Source organism: Salmo salar, chromosome ssa26 (genome assembly GCF_905237065.1).
Source record: "Salmo salar chromosome ssa26, Ssal_v3.1, whole genome shotgun sequence".
Taxonomy (NCBI): Eukaryota; Metazoa; Chordata; class Actinopteri; order Salmoniformes; family Salmonidae; genus Salmo; species Salmo salar.
The window spans coordinates 49,702,262-49,719,507 of NC_059467.1; the positions used below are offsets into that span (position 1 = coordinate 49,702,262).

Consider the following 17,246-nt stretch of genomic DNA (forward strand, 5'->3'; position numbering starts at 1 on the left):
GGGTGATGAGAATCAACCAATGGTATCAGATTCTGTACTCTAGGTGATGAGAATCAACCAATGGAATCAGATTATGTACTCTGTGTGATGAGAATCAACCAATGGAATCAGATTCTGTACTCTGTGTAAATGTAATTACAGCTTCAGGTATTTATATCCATGCTGGGAAGATGCTGGGAGTGTCCCTCATATTATGGGAATGATATATCACATTTCATCTGTCCAGCAGAGAACACAGTGAAAACATCACAATGTTTGTCAGCTTGGTTTCAGACTTATTTTCTTATTTTACGCCAATGTAAGTTTATCTGTTTATTTGTGGACAGACAGACAGACAGACAGACAGACAGACAGACAGACAGACAGACAGACAGACAGACAGACAGACAGACAGACAGACAGACAGACAGACAGACAGACAGACAGACAGACAGACAGACAGACAGACAGACAGACAGACAGACAGACAGACAGAGGTTATTTAACAGGGTACATGTTCTCTTAGAGTTGGCAAAAACATCTCTCCATATCCAGACATAATCAGAGTCAATAAGAAGAGTTCAAACCAGTGTTGTGACACATAGGTCCGATTTATCAGCTCTCAGGAGCCAATGAAACAGCCTCTAGGTGTATGTCACAGGAAGTCTAGATGGCTTAATACAACACCTGTCAGCAGCTTGTCTCCAGATGAATTTGGCTGTAAATCATGATCTGTTTTTAATAACCTTTTACTGCAGTGTCACAGTGTTTCTGGGTAGTCTTAAACAAATCTACTTTCACACAAAGTATACACCTCACACACATGGTTATGGGCTTAAAGAAGGAAAGGGAAAGGGGGGGGGGAATACCTTTACAACGGAATCCATTCAACTGAAATGTGTCTTCCTCATTTAACCCAACCCCTCTGAATCAGAGAGGTGTGGGGGGGGGGGCTGCCATAATCGCCATCCATGTCTTCGGCGCCCGGGGAACTGTCTTGTTCAGGGTATAGAGTTAAAATGTATTCCATGTTGAGTTTGCATCCCAATATTACACTTTATATACATCACAGAAGACTGAAATATAACTAAACCGTTTGACATAGAAACACCTGATTTCCGACCCATGGGGCCACTGGGTCATTTGACTGCAGGAAAGAGAGTTTGTATGTATTTCCATGCGAGCCCCGTTGTCACAGTGTGGTATGGAATCAGAAAGACAGATAGGTAAATGACTGACTGAGGTATAGAGGTAGTAGGACTGGTAGAGGTAAGGCCAATAGGGAAGATACACTGAGACAATGGCACTGTTCACACACACACATACACACACACACACACACACACACACACACACACACACACACACACACACACACACACACACACACACACACACACATGAATGCACACAGATGAATGAATGCACACACACACGCATGAATGCGCACACACACACACACACACACACACACACACACACACACACACACACACACACACACACACACACACACACACACACACACACACACACACACACACACTGGATGACGTGCAACGGAAAATATGAAAATGAGGCCCTGAATCAGTCTCCAACCATTGTCAGAGCTGCTGTGTGTGCTGAGTATAAGATGTGGTGTGTGTCAGCGGTGTCCTGGTGTCTGTTCTTCTAGGATCTGTTTTGAAGCTGTGACGGACACCTTTCATTAAGGACTGAGAAGATGGTGCAGACGGCCATTACTCACTGTTTCTACGCTGCTCGGACCTGGTGACAGACAGAGAGACAGAGAGACAAAGAGAGACAGAGAAAAAGGAGAGAGAAAGGAGAGAGAGACAGAGAACAGGGAGAGAGAGAGACAGAAAAAGGAGAGAGAGAGACAGAGAACAGGGAGAGAGAATAGATCAGAGATAGAATAGAACAGAGGACCAGCTGCGTGGACCTTCATATGGAGTCTACAACAGAGGGAGGAGGAGGAGGAGGAGGAAGAAGAGGAGGAGGAGGAGGAGGAGGGCTGAAGGAGCTGGTTCTACAGTGGTTTACAGAGACCCAGGCCCCTCTCATTCTCCTCCATAAAGGAAACTTTCCCGACTGGTTCCAAGGCTTCACCGCCAGAAAGTAAGTGCTGTAAACACCTCCAAGGGTGTTACTGTACATGCATAATGAGGAATCCGGATGACACAGGACAGCAGTGGGAATACATAGAACTGTCTTAGTGTTCCTTTTAGCAGATCAGATCTATGTCTTGAGGTATTTTGAAGGTCTGAAAGCAAATGAAGTTCTCTGTCTACTACTGCGACATGGTTTTTGATGCCTCATTGTTCATTGAGTATAGTAATACATTATACTGTAGATTCATACCACAGCCTCTGAAACAGGCAGAAGGAATGAGCATTTTAGGCTCTTTATCTCAAGTAATTGTCATTAGTCAGTGAATAATGTGTCTAAACGTGAGAGGTGCAAGAGAGAAACTGAAGCTAGGTTTCCATCCAATCTGCGACAGATTTTCATGTGAATATTCTACAATCCGTATAAAGACATTCCCCCCCACCAGAGCCATCAAATGAACTTGTTGTAGATAAAATGCTGTGCGTAATGATTCCCATGTACCGAATACAAAATACAAGTTAAACGGGTTTCCATCGCATTTAGTGGGCGGCAGGTTAGATCGCTGGGCCAGTAACCGGAAGGTTGCTAGATCGAATCCCCCGAGCTGACAAGGTAAAAATCTGTCGTTCTGTCCCTGAACAAGGCAGTTAACCCACTGTTCCCCAGTAGGCCATCATTGTAAATAAGAATTTGTTCTTAACTGACTAGTTAAATAAAGGTCAAATGATCAACTCTGTTGATGGTTTTCTCACAGAAACATGTGTCCCGCTCTGGTACTGCCATGTGCTGTTGTCTGGAACGCAGGTATAACCTGCATAATGAGATTATTATTATTTACACCAGAGACAAGCATCGATCATCACGTCACACGAATAAGACCGTCGATATTTATTGGAAAGGAACATCGAGCTCATCACCTTCCACCTTCACCACCCTGTGAAGTTCATCAGAATGTATTTCATCTGTAGCCTAATAAACGGCACGCTTTCCCAAACGAGTTGTAGTGGGAGGACCACACAACATGGCATCGCCTGACTCCCAGGTTAACTGCGATACGATGGTTGTTATATTAATATCTTGCGCATTAAAAGGCATTTCCAACAACATTTCTCACATAATTCATCTTACTCACACAACAACAAAAAAGACCCCACGTTGTCTAGAGTATTTTGTTTTGTCGACATTTTGAAATTTCACCAAACCTTTTTCTGTTTTTCCATCAGGCCTGTCATGGATTTTTTATTTTTTATCTGACACGGACTTTACTGGCATAAAAAGGTTGGATGTAAACCTGTTTAGAGAGCGCGAGAGAGAGAGATAAAGAGGGAGAAAGAGAATGAGGGAGAGAGAGATAGGGAGAAAGAGGGAAAGAGATAAAGAGAGAGATAACAATGTGCTATACGGTATATTAAAGCTAATTTCCCTGTGAAATTAGTGATGCCGTATTTTGTTTTTTACTTCCTCCCTTTCTGTCAGGGAAGCAGAGGAGCAGCTGAGAGATAAGCCTCTGGGATGTTTTCTCATCAGACTCAGTGACAAAGCCATCGGATACATCCTCTCATACAAGTGATTCCTAGTACTGGTTTGGTTACCTAAGACACTTCATAACAAAACATTAAAATATCATTTCATTCCTTTAAAAAAAACAAATGTGCAGCATAGCCTACAGTGGGTTGGGAAAGGTTTTAAAGATTGTAATTGCATGTGTTTTTTTTCAGAAGGTTACGTTCAATAGAAGGAATAAACAGGAAGCATATTTAGATTGTTCACACAGTGTTACGCCAAAACAAGGTCTGTAGTCAGTATTGTATCTTCTCATGCCGTCACATCTCACTTCACTAACCCTGTATTCTTCCTCAGAGGACAAGACCGCTGCCGCCATTTTGTGATCAACCAGGACCAAGCTGGGCTGTTCATTATCTCCGGGGACGACCAGCCTCACCACAGCCTCACAGAACTGATAGAGCACTACAGAGTCCATCCCATCCAGCCCTTTGGAGAGTCCCTCACCTCTACATACTGTTGTCAGGTAGGAGAACCAATAACATTACAGAGTCCCTCACCTCTACATACTGTTGTCAGGTAGGAGAACCAATAACATTACAGAGTCCCTCACCTCTACATACTGTCGTCAGGTAGGAGAACCAATAACATTACAGAGTCCCTCACCTCTACATACTGTTGTCAGGTAGGAGGACCAATAACATTACAGAGTCCCTCACCTCTACATACTGTCGTCAGGTAGGAGAACCAATAACATTACAGAGTCCCTCACCTCTACATACTGTCGTCGGGTAGGAGAACCAATAACATTACAGAGTCCCTCACCTCTACATACTGTCGTCAGGTAGGAGGACCAATAACATTACAGAGTCCCTCACCTCTACATACTGTCGTCAGGTAGGAGAACCAATAACATTACAGAGTCAGTCCCTCACCTCTACATACTGTTGTCAGGTAGGAGAACCAATAACATTACAGAGTCCCTCACCTCTACATACTGTCGTCAGGTAGGAGAACCAATAACATTACAGAGTCCCTCACCTCTACATACTGTTGTCAGGTAGGAGGACCAATAACATTACAGAGTCAGTCCCTCACCTCTACATACTGTCGTCAGGTAGGAGAACCAATAACATTACAGAGTCCCTCACCTCTACATACTGTCGTCGGGTAGGAGAACCAATAACATTAGAGTCCCTCACCTCTACATACTGTCGTCAGGTAGGAGAACCAATAACATTACAGAGTCCCTCACCTCTACATACTGTCGTCAGGTAGGAGGACCAATAACATTACAGAGTCCCTCACCTCTACATACTGTTGTCAGGTAGGAGAACCAATAACATTACAGAGTCCCTCACCTCTACATACTGTCGTCAGGTAGGAGGACCAATAACATTACAGAGTCCCTCACCTCTACATACTGTCGTCAGGTAGGAGGACCAATAACATTACAGAGTCAGTCCCTCACCTCTACATACTGTCGTCAGGTAGTAGGACCAATAACATTACAGAGTCCCTCACCTCTACATACTGTCGTCAGGTAGGAGAACCAATAACATTACAGAGTCCCTTACCTCCACATACTGTTGTCAGGTAGGAGAACCAATAACATTACAGAGTCCCTCACCTCTACATACTGTCGTCAGGTAGGAGAACCAATAACATTACAGAGTCCCTTACCTCCACATACTGTTGTCAGGTAGGAGAACCAATAACATTACAGAGTCCCTCACCTCTACATACTGTCGTCAGGTAGGAGGACCAATAACATTACAGAGTCAGTCCCTCACCTCTACATACTGTTGTCAGGTAGTAGAACCAATAACATTACAGAGTCCCTCACCTCTACATACTGTCGTCAGGTAGGAGGACCAATAACATTACAGAGTCCCTCACCTCTACATACTGTCGTCAGGTAGGAGAACCAATAACATTACAGAGTCCCTCACCTCTACATACTGTCGTCAGGTAGGAGAACCAATAACATTAGAGTCCCTCACCTCTACATACTGTCGTCAGGTAGGAGGACCAATAACATTACAGAGTCCCTCACCTCTACATACTGTCGTCAGGTAGGAGGACCAATAACATTACAGAGTCCCTCACCTCTACATACTGTTGTCAGGTAGGAGAACCAATAACATTACAGAGTCCCTCACCTCTACATACTGTCGTCAGGTAGGAGAACCAATAACATTACAGAGTCCCTCACCTCTACATACTGTCGTCAGGTAGGAGAACCAATAACATTACAGAGTCAGTCCCTCACCTCTACATACTGTTGTCAGGTAGGAGAACAAATAACATTACAGAGTCCCTCACCTCTACATACTGTCGTCAGGTAGGAGGACCAATAACATTACAGAGTCCCTCACCTCTACATACTGTCGTCAGGTAGGAGGACCAATAACATTACAGAGTCAGTCCCTCACCTCTACATACTGTCGTCAGGTAGGAGGACCAATAACATTACAGAGTCCCTCACCTCTACATACTGTCGTCAGGTAGGAGAACCAATAACATTACAGAGTCCCTTACCTCCACATACTGTTGTCAGGTAGGAGAACCAATAACATTACAGAGTCCCTCACCTCTACATACTGTTGTCAGGTAGGAGAACCAATAACATTACAGAGTCCCTCACCTCTACATACTGTCGTCAGGTAGGAGGACCAATAACATTACAGAGTCCCTCACCTCTACATACTGTCGTCAGGTAGGAGAACCAATAACATTACAGAGTCCCTCACCTCTACATACTGTCGTCAGGTAGGAGAACCAATAACATTAGAGTCCCTCACCTCTACATACTGTCGTCAGGTAGGAGAACCAATAACATTACAGAGTCAGTCCCTCACCTCTACATACTGTCGTCAGGTAGGAGGACCAATAACATTACAGAGTCCCTCACCTCTACATACTGTCGTCAGGTAGGAGAACCAATAACATTACAGAGTCCCTCACCTCTACATACTGTTGTCAGGTAGGAGAACCAATAACATTACAGAGTCCCTCACCTCTACATACTGTCGTCAGGTAGGAGGACCAATAACATTACAGAGTCCCTCACCTCTACATACTGTCGTCAGGTAGGAGAACCAATAACATTACAGAGTCCCTCACCTCTACATACTGTCGTCAGGTAGGAGAACCAATAACATTACAGAGTCCCTCACCTCTACATACTGTCGTCAGGTAGGAGAACCAATAACATTACAGAGTCCCTCACCTCTACATACTGTCGTCAGGTAGGAGGACCAATAACATTACAGAGTCCCTCACCTCTACATACTGTCGTCAGGTAGGAGAACCAATAACATTACAGAGTCCCTCACCTCTACATACTGTTGTCAGGTAGGAGGACCAATAACATTACAGAGTCCCTCACCTCTACATACTGTCGTCAGGTAGGAGAACCAATAACATTACAGAGTCCCTCACCTCTACATACTGTCGTCAGGTAGGAGGACCAATAACATTACAGAGTCCCTCACCTCTACATACTGTCGTCAGGTAGGAGAACCAATGACATTACAGAGTCCCTCACCTCTACATACTGTCGTCAGGTAGGAGAACCAATAACATTACAGAGTCAGTCCCTCACCTCTACATACTGTCGTCAGGTAGGAGAACCAATAACATTACAGAGTCCCTCACCTCTACATACTGTCGTCAGGTAGGAGAACCAATAACATTACAGAGTCAGTCCCTCACAGTTGGGAAAACGTTGGTTAAAATGTAATCTTGTCTGATAGACGAAGCCTACAGTGGGGGGAAAAAGTATTTGATCCCCTGCTGATTTTGTACGTTTGCCCACTGACAAAGAAATGATCAGTCTATAATTTTAATGGTAGGTTTATTTGAACAGTGAGAGACAGAATAACAACAAAAAATCCAGAAAAACGCATGTCAAAAATGTTATAAATTGATTTGCATTTTAATGAGGGAAATAAGTATTTGACCCCTCTGCAAAACATGACTTAGTACTTGGTGGCAAAACCCTCGTTGGCAATCACAGAGGTTAGACGTTTCTTGTAGTTGGCCACCAGGTTTGCACACATCTCAAGAGGGATTTTGTCCCACTCCTCTTTGCAGATCTTCTCCAAGTCATTAAGGTTTCGAGGCTGACGTTTGGCAACTCGAACCTTCAGCTCCCTCCACAGATTTTCTATGGGATTAAGGTCTGGAGACTGGCTAGGCCACTCCAGGACCTTAATGTGCTTCTTCTTGAGCCACTCCTTTGTTGCCTTGGCCGTGTGTTTTGGGTCATTGTCATGCTGGAATACCCATCCACGACCCATTTTCAATGCCCTGGCTGAGGGAAGGAGGTTCTCACCCAAGATTTGACAGTACATGGCCCCGTCCATCGTCCCTTTGATGCGGTGAAGTTGTCCGGTCCCCTTAGCAGAAAAACACCCCCAAAGCATAATGTTTCCACCTCCATGTGTGCATCACATGGAGGATGGTGTTCTTGGGGTCATAGGCAGCATTCCTCCTCCTCCAAACACGGCGAGTTGAGTTGATGCCAAAGAGCTCCATTTTGGTCTCATCTGACCACAACAATTTCACCAGTTGTCTTCTGAATCATTCAGATGTTCATTGGCAAACTTCAGACGGGCATGTATATGTGCTTTCTTGAGCAGGGGGACCTTGCGGGCGCTGCAGGATTTCAGTCCTTCACGGCGTAGTGTGTTACCAATTGTTTTCTTGGTGACTATGGTCCCAGCTGCCTTGAGATCATTGACAAGATCCTCCCGTGTAGTTCTGGGCTGATTCCACCGTTCTCATGATCATTGCAACTCCACGAGGTGAGATCTTGCATGGAGCCCCAGGCCGAGGGAGATTGACAGTTCTTTCCATTTGCAAATAATCGCACCAGCTGTTGTCACCTTCTCACCAAGCTGCTTGGCGATGGTCTTGTAGCCCATTCCAGCCTTGTGTAGGTCTACAATCTTGTCAATGACATCCTTGGAGAGCTCTTTGGTCTTGGCCATGGTGGAGAGTTTGGAATCTGATTGATTGATTGCTTCTGTGGACAGGGGTCTTTTATACAGGTAACAAACTGAGATTAGGAGCACACCCTTTAAGAGTGTGCTCCTAATCTCAGCTCGTTACATGTATAAAAGACACCAGGGAGCCAGAAATCTTTCTGATTGAGAGGGGGTCAAATACTTATTTCCCCTCATTAAAATGCAAATCAATTTATAAAAATTTTTACATGCGTTTTTCTGGATTTTTTTGTTGTTATTCTGTCTCTCACTGTTCAAATAAACCTACCATTAAAATTATAGACTGATCATTTCTTTGTCAGTGGGCAAACGTGCAAAATCAGCAGGGGATCAAATACTTTTTTCCCTCACTGTATGGTGCCCATTGTGTTGCAGTCTATCTGTGGTCTGTGTTGTATCTTCTCATGCCATCCCAGTCTATCTGTGTTGTATCTTCTCATGCCATCCCAGTCTATCTGTGTTGTATCTTCTCATGCCATCCCAGTCTATCTGTGTTGTATCTTCTCATGCCATCCCAGTCTATCTGTGTTGTATCTTCTCATGCCATCCCAGTCTATCTGTGTTGTATCTTCTCATGCCATCCCAGTCTATCTGTGTTGTATCTTCTCATGCCATCGCAGTCTATCTGTGTTCTGTGTTTAGTCAAGCTCAGGAGAGCTGTATGATGTGGTCCAGTTTGAGGCCAAAGAGAAGACCGGTGGGGTCAATGTCCGAGCCCTGAGAAGTTACTGGGACCAGCAGAACGAACAGAAGAATGACCAACACCAACAGAATGACCTTCAAAAAGACCCACGGAATGACCCACGGAATGACCCACGGAATGACCCACGGAATGACCCACGGAATGACCCACGGAATGACCCACGGAATGACCCACGGAATGACCCACGGAATGAGCAGCACCAATGGAATGACCTGCCGCCAACTAGGCAGCCCCCTGCAGTGCTGCCACCTAAAACCAACAACAGGAAGTTGACATCAACAGTATCCATTGGCAGGAAGTCCCTCCCACAGGTACAGTAGGCTAGCCGCTACGATGGCTGAAGTCAGGTTATAAGCGGTAATGTAATGACATGTTATTACCCGACAGGGTCGTGACCTGTAGTGTAGGAAACATTTCCACTGGTATTAGTTCATCTTCAGGTGATCTTTAACCTCAGCACATTTCATACAGAAATAGTGTATGACTTAAACCCCAATGTATTTCCTGTGTTTTGTCTTTAGCAAGCAGTACCTCCAGTACCAAGGCGAGGCCCACCTCTGACCCACTCTCTGAGTGGAACCTTGTCTGAAATACACTATGACCAAACCAAGACCAAATCTCACGGTCAAACCCAATACGCAGAAATACATTCTAACCAGAACAAGACCAAATCTCACAGTCAAACCCAATACGCAGAAATACATTCTAACCAGAACAAGACCAAATCTCACGGTCAAACCCAATACGCAGAAATACATTCTAACCAGAACAAGACCAAATCTCACGGTCAAACCCAATACGCAGAAATACATTCTAACCAGAACAAAGTGGAGAGACTGGCCAGTACTGGGAGTCTGAACCAGAGGAGAAGCACCGGCCCCTGGTCCTTCAATAACACCTCCACAGCAGCAGGAGGAGTCATGTACTCTGAGCTGACCCTGCCAGATGGACGGAGCCGCTCTCTACCCTGCCTGGACGACACCACGGAGGAGGAGGAGGAGGAGGAGGAGGGGTACTCCAACAGGATAACCATCCCCTGCTTCCCCCACACCTCTCACTCCCCCAATCCCCCCAAGAGGGTCACCTGCCATGCCTACTCTCTTCAGGCCTCCAGGGAAAGCCCCCAGCCACAGATCCACGGTGGACCACACAGCCTGGATCAGCTGAGCACCAATCCACTGTACCAGGCCTCTGTGGGGCTTGGTGAGGGCCAGGACACCCCCTGGAAGGGACTACAGAAGCAGAGAGAAGGGGACCGTGGCAGGAGCCCTAACCCCCAGGACCAGACTCCCCAGCAGGAGGAGAGTATGTATGCAGAGGTTCCAGAGGGGCCATCTCCTCCCCGTCATCTGATTACAGACAACACCTATGAGCAGATCCCAGGGGACGGTGGCCTGAAGGGGACACAAAGCACCGCCACAGACCAGGAGGGAAACACCTATGAGATGCTGGAGGGTCTGAAGTCTAAGGAGTCTACTTGGGGCAAAAAGGTAAAGAACTACTGAAATACTCCTTGAGTATCTAGATACACAAAATGATCATCACGATGTTATGAAAATGAAATGATTCTTACATAAATACATACAGTCCAGGTAACTGGCAAAATAAAGGAAAACACTTGAGTAAATGAGGGATTCAAAGTATATTGAAAGCAGCAGGTGCTTCCACACAGGTGTGGTTCCTGAGTTAATTAGCAATTAACATCCCATCATGCTTAGGGTCATGTATAAAAATGCCCAGCGTTCCATTATTTTGGTTACCATGGATAGAAGAAGAGATCTCAGTGACTTTCGGATCTCAGTGACTCTCAAAAGGAGCATAGGGGGTTTAAAGGTGTGTCAGTCACCAGATCTCAACCCATAAGGGGTTTAAAGGTGTCTCAGTCACCAGATCTCAACCCATAAGGGGTTTAAAGGTGTGTCAGTCACCAGATCTCAACCCATAAGGGGTTTAAAGGTGTGTCAGTCACCAGATCTCAACCCGTAGGGGGTTTAAAGGTGTGTGTGTGTGTGTGTGTGTGTGTCTGTGTGTGTGTGTGTGTGTGTGTGTGTGTGTGTGTGTGTGTGTGTGTGTGTGTGTGTGTGTGTGTGTGCTCTATTGGGAAACTTTATGTTGGTGCTTCTTATATTTTGTCAGTAACCTGTAAATACCGACTGTATGTATGTATATATATAGTACCATTCCAAAGTTTGGACCCACCTACTCATTCAAGGGTTTTTCTTCATTTTGAATATTTTCTACATTGTAGAATAATAGTGAAGACATCAAAACTATTAAATAACACATATGGAATCATGTAGTAACCTAAAACGTGTTAAACAAATATTATATTTGAAATTCTTCAAAGCAGCCACCCTTTGCTTTGCTGACATATTTGCACACTCTTGGCATTCTCTCAACCAGCTTCATGAGGAATGCTTTTCCAAAGGTCTTGAAGGAGATCCCACATATGCTGAGCACTTGTTGGATGTTTTTCCTTCACTCTGCAGTTTTTCTTTATTTGTAATATTTTCTACATTGTAGAATAATAGTGAAGACATCAACACTATGAAATAACACATATGGAATCATGTAGAAACCAAAAAAGTGTTAACCTGTTAGGGCTAGGGGGCAGTATTGACACGGCTGGATAAAAAACATACCCGATTTAATCTGGTTACCACTCCTACCCAGTAACTAGAATATGCATATACTTATTACATATGGATAGAAAACACCCTAAATTTTCTAAAACTGTTTGAATGGTGTCTGTGAGTATAACAGAACTCAAATGGCAGGTCAAAACCTGAGAGATTCCTTTACAGGAAGTGGCCTGTCTGACCATTTCTTGAACTTGTTTTCCATCTCTATCATTTACTAAGGATCTCTGCTCTAACGTGACACTTCCCACGTCTTCCATAGGCTCTCAGAGCCCGGGAAAAAACAGAATCCCCCGCCTTTGGGATTTTTTCCTCTGTTTGCCGAAAAGGAGATTCCCTGTCGGAATATTATCGCTTTTCTACGAGAAAAATGTCGTAAAAATTTATTTTAAACAGCGGTTGACATGCTTCGAAGTACGGTAATGGAATACTTAGAATTTTATTGTCACGAATTGCGCCATGCGCACGACACTTCTTTACTATTTCGGATAGTGTCTGGAACGCACGAACAAAACGCCGCTATTCGGATATAACGATGGATTATTTTGGACCAAACCAACATTTGTTATTGAAGTAGCAGTCCTGGGTGTGTATTCTGACGAAGACAACAAAAGGTAATCAAACTTTTATAATAGTAAATATGATTATGGTGAGTGCTAAACTTGCCGGGTGTCTAAATAGCGAGCCCGTGATGCCTGGGCTATGTACTTAGAATATTGCAAAATGTGCTTTCACCAAAAAGCTATTTTAAAATCAGACATATCGAGTGCATAGAGGAGGTCTGTATCTATAATTCTTAAAATAATTGTTATGCTTTTTGTGAACGTTTATCGTGAGTAATTTAGTAAAATGTTAGCGAATTCCCCGGAAGTATGCTAGTTCTGAACGTCACATGCTAATGTAAAAGCTGGTTTTTGATATAAATATGAACTTGATTGAACAAAACATGCATGTATTGTATAACATAATGTCCTAGGGTTGTCATCTGATGAAGATCATCAAAGGTGAGTGCTGCATTTAGCTGTCTTCTGGGTTTTGGTGACATTATATGCTGGCTTGAAAAATGGGTGTCTGATTATTTCTGGCTTGGTACTCTGCTGACATAATCTAATGTTTTGCTTTCGTTGTAAAGCCTTTTTGAAATCGGACAGTGTGGTTAGATTAACGAGAGTCTTGTCTTTAAATGGCTGTAAAATAGTCATATGTTTGAGAAATTGAAGTAATAGGATTTTTAAGGTTTTGAAAATCGCGCCACAGGATAGCAGTGGCTGTTACGTAGGTGGGACGAAATCGTCCCGCCTAGCCTAGAGAGGTTAAACAAATCAAGAATATATTTGAGATTTGAGATTTTTCAAAGTAGCCACCCTTTGCCTTGATGACAACTTTGCACACTCTTGGCATTCTCTCAACCAGCTTCATGAGGTAGTCACCTGGAATGCATTTCAATTAACAGGTGTGCCTTGTTGAAAGTTAATTTGTGGAATTTATATCCTTCTTAATGTGTGTGAGCCAATCAGTTGTGTTGTGACAAAGTATGGGTGTTAAACAGAAGATAGCCCTATTTGGTAAAAGACCAAGTCCATATTATGATAAAAACAGCTCAAATAAGCAAAGAGAAATGACAGTCCATCATTACTTTAAGACATGAAGGTCAGTCAATCCGGAAGATTTCAAGGACTTTGAACATTTCTTGAAGTGCAGTCACAAAAACCTTCAAGCGCTATGATGAAACTAGCTCTCATGAGGACCGCCATAGAAAGGAAGACCCAGAGGTACCTCTGCTGCAGAGGATAAGTTAATCAGAGTTAACTGCACCTCAGATTGCAGCCCAAATAAATGCTTCAAATCAAATCATGTTTTATTGGTATTATTGTGGGTGTAGTGAAATGCTTGTGTTTCTATCTCCGACAGTGGAGTAATATCTAACTAGTAATATCAAACAAGTTCACAACATATAGCCAATACACACAAATCTAAGTAAAGGAATGGAATGAAGAATATATAAATATATGGACGAGCAACGGCAGAGCGACACAGACTAAGATACAGTATAATACAGTTGAAGTAACAGACATATCTCAACATCAACTGAATCAGGCATTGATGGTCGAATTGCTGCAAAGAAACCACTACTAAAGGATACCAATAAGAAGAAGAGACTTGCTTGGGCCAAGAAACACAGGCAATGGATATTAGACCGGTGGAAATCTGTCCTTTGGTCTGATGAGTCCAAATTTGAGATTTTTGGTTTCAACTGCCGTGTCTTTGAGAGACGCTGAGTAGGTGAACAGATGATCTCCGCATGTGTGGTTCCCATGTGCGAAGCATGGAGGAGGAGGTGTGATGGTGTGGGATACTTTGCTGGTGACACTGTCAGTGATATTTATTTAGAATTCAAGGCACACTTAACCAGTATGGCTACCACAGTATTCTGCAGCTATACGCCATCCCATATGGTTTGCACTTAGTGGGACTATCATTTGTTTTTCAACAGGACAATGACCCAACACACCTCCAGGCTGTGTAAGGGCTATTTGACCAAGAAGGATAGTGATGGAGTGCTGCATCAGATGACCTGGCCTCCACAATCACCCGACCTCAACCCAATTGAGATGGTTTGGGATGAGTTGGACTGCAGAGTGAAGGAAAAGCAGCCAACAAGTGCTCAGCATATGTGGGATCTCCTTCAAGACCGTTGGAAAAGCATTCCTCATGAAGCTGGTTGAGAGAATGCCAAGAGTGTGCAAATATGTCAGCAAGGCAAAGGGTGGCTGCTTTGAAGAATTTCAAATATAATATTTGTTTAACACTTTTCTGGTTACTACATGATTCCATATGTGTTATTTCATAGTTTTGATGTCTTCACTATTATTCTACAATGTAGTAAAAATAAAGAAAAACCCTTGAATGAGTAGGTGTGTCCAACCTTTTCACTGGTACTGTATATACCCACACCGTATATGATAAAATATATTCTATTGATTCTGTTGCTATGCAGAATATCACATGGAGAAAATTATTCCCTGAATACAAGAAGAAATAGCAGCACCATGCAGATTCAGCAACAAACCAACCAGCACCCTGCAGATTCAGCAACAAACCAATCAGGACCCTGCAGATTCAGCAACAAACCAACCAGCACCCTGCAGATTCAGCAACAAACCAATCAGGACCCTGCAGATTCAGCAACAAACCAACCAGCACCCTGCAGATTCTGCAACAAACCAACCAGCACCCTGCAGATTCAGCAACAAACCAACCAACCAGCACCATGCCGATTCAGCAACAAACCTACCAGCACCCTGCAGATTCAGCAACAAACCAACCAGCACTCTGCAGATTCAGCAACAAACCAAGCAGCACCCTGCAGATTCCGCAACAAACCAACCAGCACCATGCAGATTCAGCAACAAACCAACCAGCACCCTGCAGTTTCAGCAACAAACCAACCAGCACCCTGCAGATTCAGCAACAAACCAACCAGCACCCTGCAGATTCAGCAACAAACCAACCAGGACCCTGCAGATTCAGCAACAAACCAACCAGCACCCTGCAGATTCAGCAACAAACCAACCAGCACCCTGCAGATTCAGCAACAAACCTACCAGCAGGAAGACAATCATTTGATCAATGTTATTGTATTTAGGAAATGTGTGGACTTGTGTTATCTCTGTGTTAAATGTGTTTTATTAGCAAATATAAATGAAATGCATTTTTCCTTAACTCCACATTGATTGTACTTGGAAATTGAAACTCAAGCTGTATTGAGCAGAGCGAGAGAGAGAGAGGAGAGAGAGAGAGAGGAGAGAGAGAGAGAAACTAGTGAAGCTATACACTGAGTGTACAAAACATGATTTAGTTGCACCCCCTTTTGCCCTCAGAACATCCTCAATTCGTCGGGGCAGGGACTCTACAAGGTGTCGAAAGCGTTCCACAGGGATGCTGGCCCATGTTGACTCCAATGCTTCCCACAGTTGTGTCAAGTTGGCTGGATGTCCTTTGGGTGGTGGACCATTCATGACACACTGGAAACTGTTGAGCGTGAAAAACCCAGCATCGTTGCAGGTCTTGACACACTCAAACTGGTGCGCTTGGCACCTACTACCATACCCCGTTCAAAGGCACTTAAATATTTTGTCTTGCGATTCACCCTCTGAATGTCACACATACACAATCCATGTCTCAATTGTGTCAAAGCTTAAAAATCCTTCTTTAAACTGTCTCCTCCCTTTCACGTAAGACTGTCTGAAGTGGATTTAACAAGTGGCATCAAAAAGGGATCATAGCTTCCACCTGGATTCACCTGGTCAGTCTATGTCACAGTAGTATGTATGGAGGGTCTATGGAAGGTCTATGGAGGGTCTATGGATGGTTGATGTATTCTGATAGAGGGCATCACAGTAGTGTCTCTGGAGGGTCTATGGAGGGTCTATGAAGGGTCCATGGAGGGTATATGGAGGGTTTAGCGAGGGATACCTGGTACATTAAAGACACATAAACCTCAATGAGAGAGTTCAGATGTTAGACTGTATTATATAATACTACTTCCTCTTTATGGAATCTCTCTGTACTGTATAATACTACTTCCTCTTTATGGAACCCCTCTGTACTGTATAATACTACTTCCTCTTTATGGAATCTCTCTGTACTGTATAATACTACTTCCTCTTTATGGAACCCCTCTGTACTGTATAATACTACTTCCTCTTTATGGAACCTCTCTGTACTGTATAATACTACTTCCTCTTTATGGAATCTCTCTGTACTGTATAATACTACTTCCTCTTTATGGAACCCCTCTGTACTGTATAATACTACTTCCTCTTTATGGAATCTCTCTGTACTGTATAATACTACTTCCTCTTTATGGAACCCCTCTGTACTGTATAATACTACTTCCTCTTTATGGAACCTCTCTGTACTGTATAATACTACTTCCTGTTAATGGAACCCCTCTGTTTCATTTTACCCATTGGAATAGTTACACCACTTGAATTCTGATTAAACTACCATACTCATGACGACCTTGCAACATGACATTATTCCCAGATGTTTTGATGTTGTCATGAAAATTACGTCTTTAATAAATTATTGTAATTTGGTTATGAAGCTAATGTCACAACAAGCCAGTCAGAACATTATGTACTGACGACGTTCTATGCCAGATTTCACCCCGCTGTTATTTGGATAATCAGAAAACCAGACTTCAACTCGTGCCAGATGTTGTCCGGCTCTGGGCATTAGGTCAGGTGTAATTGTGAGTTAACGGTTGTAGACATGGTTAAGTGGACGATAGCTAAT

General features: G+C 43.6%; 1 protein-coding gene across 1 annotated transcript; it reads left to right on the plus strand.

Annotated features, from left to right (window-relative positions):
* The first annotated feature begins 1,535 nt into the window (after positions 1-1,535).
* LOC106587997 (uncharacterized) lies at positions 1,536-15,853 on the plus strand. The gene is made up of 6 exons (XM_045708918.1): positions 1,536-2,097; positions 3,565-3,654; positions 3,949-4,117; positions 9,246-9,617; positions 9,828-10,796; positions 14,944-15,853. The coding sequence occupies exons 1-6, from the start codon at positions 1,928-1,930 to the stop codon at positions 14,986-14,988; spliced, it is 1,815 nt and encodes a 604-aa protein (XP_045564874.1). The 5' UTR covers positions 1,536-1,927; the 3' UTR covers positions 14,989-15,853.
* Positions 15,854-17,246: the final 1,393 nt, after the last annotated feature.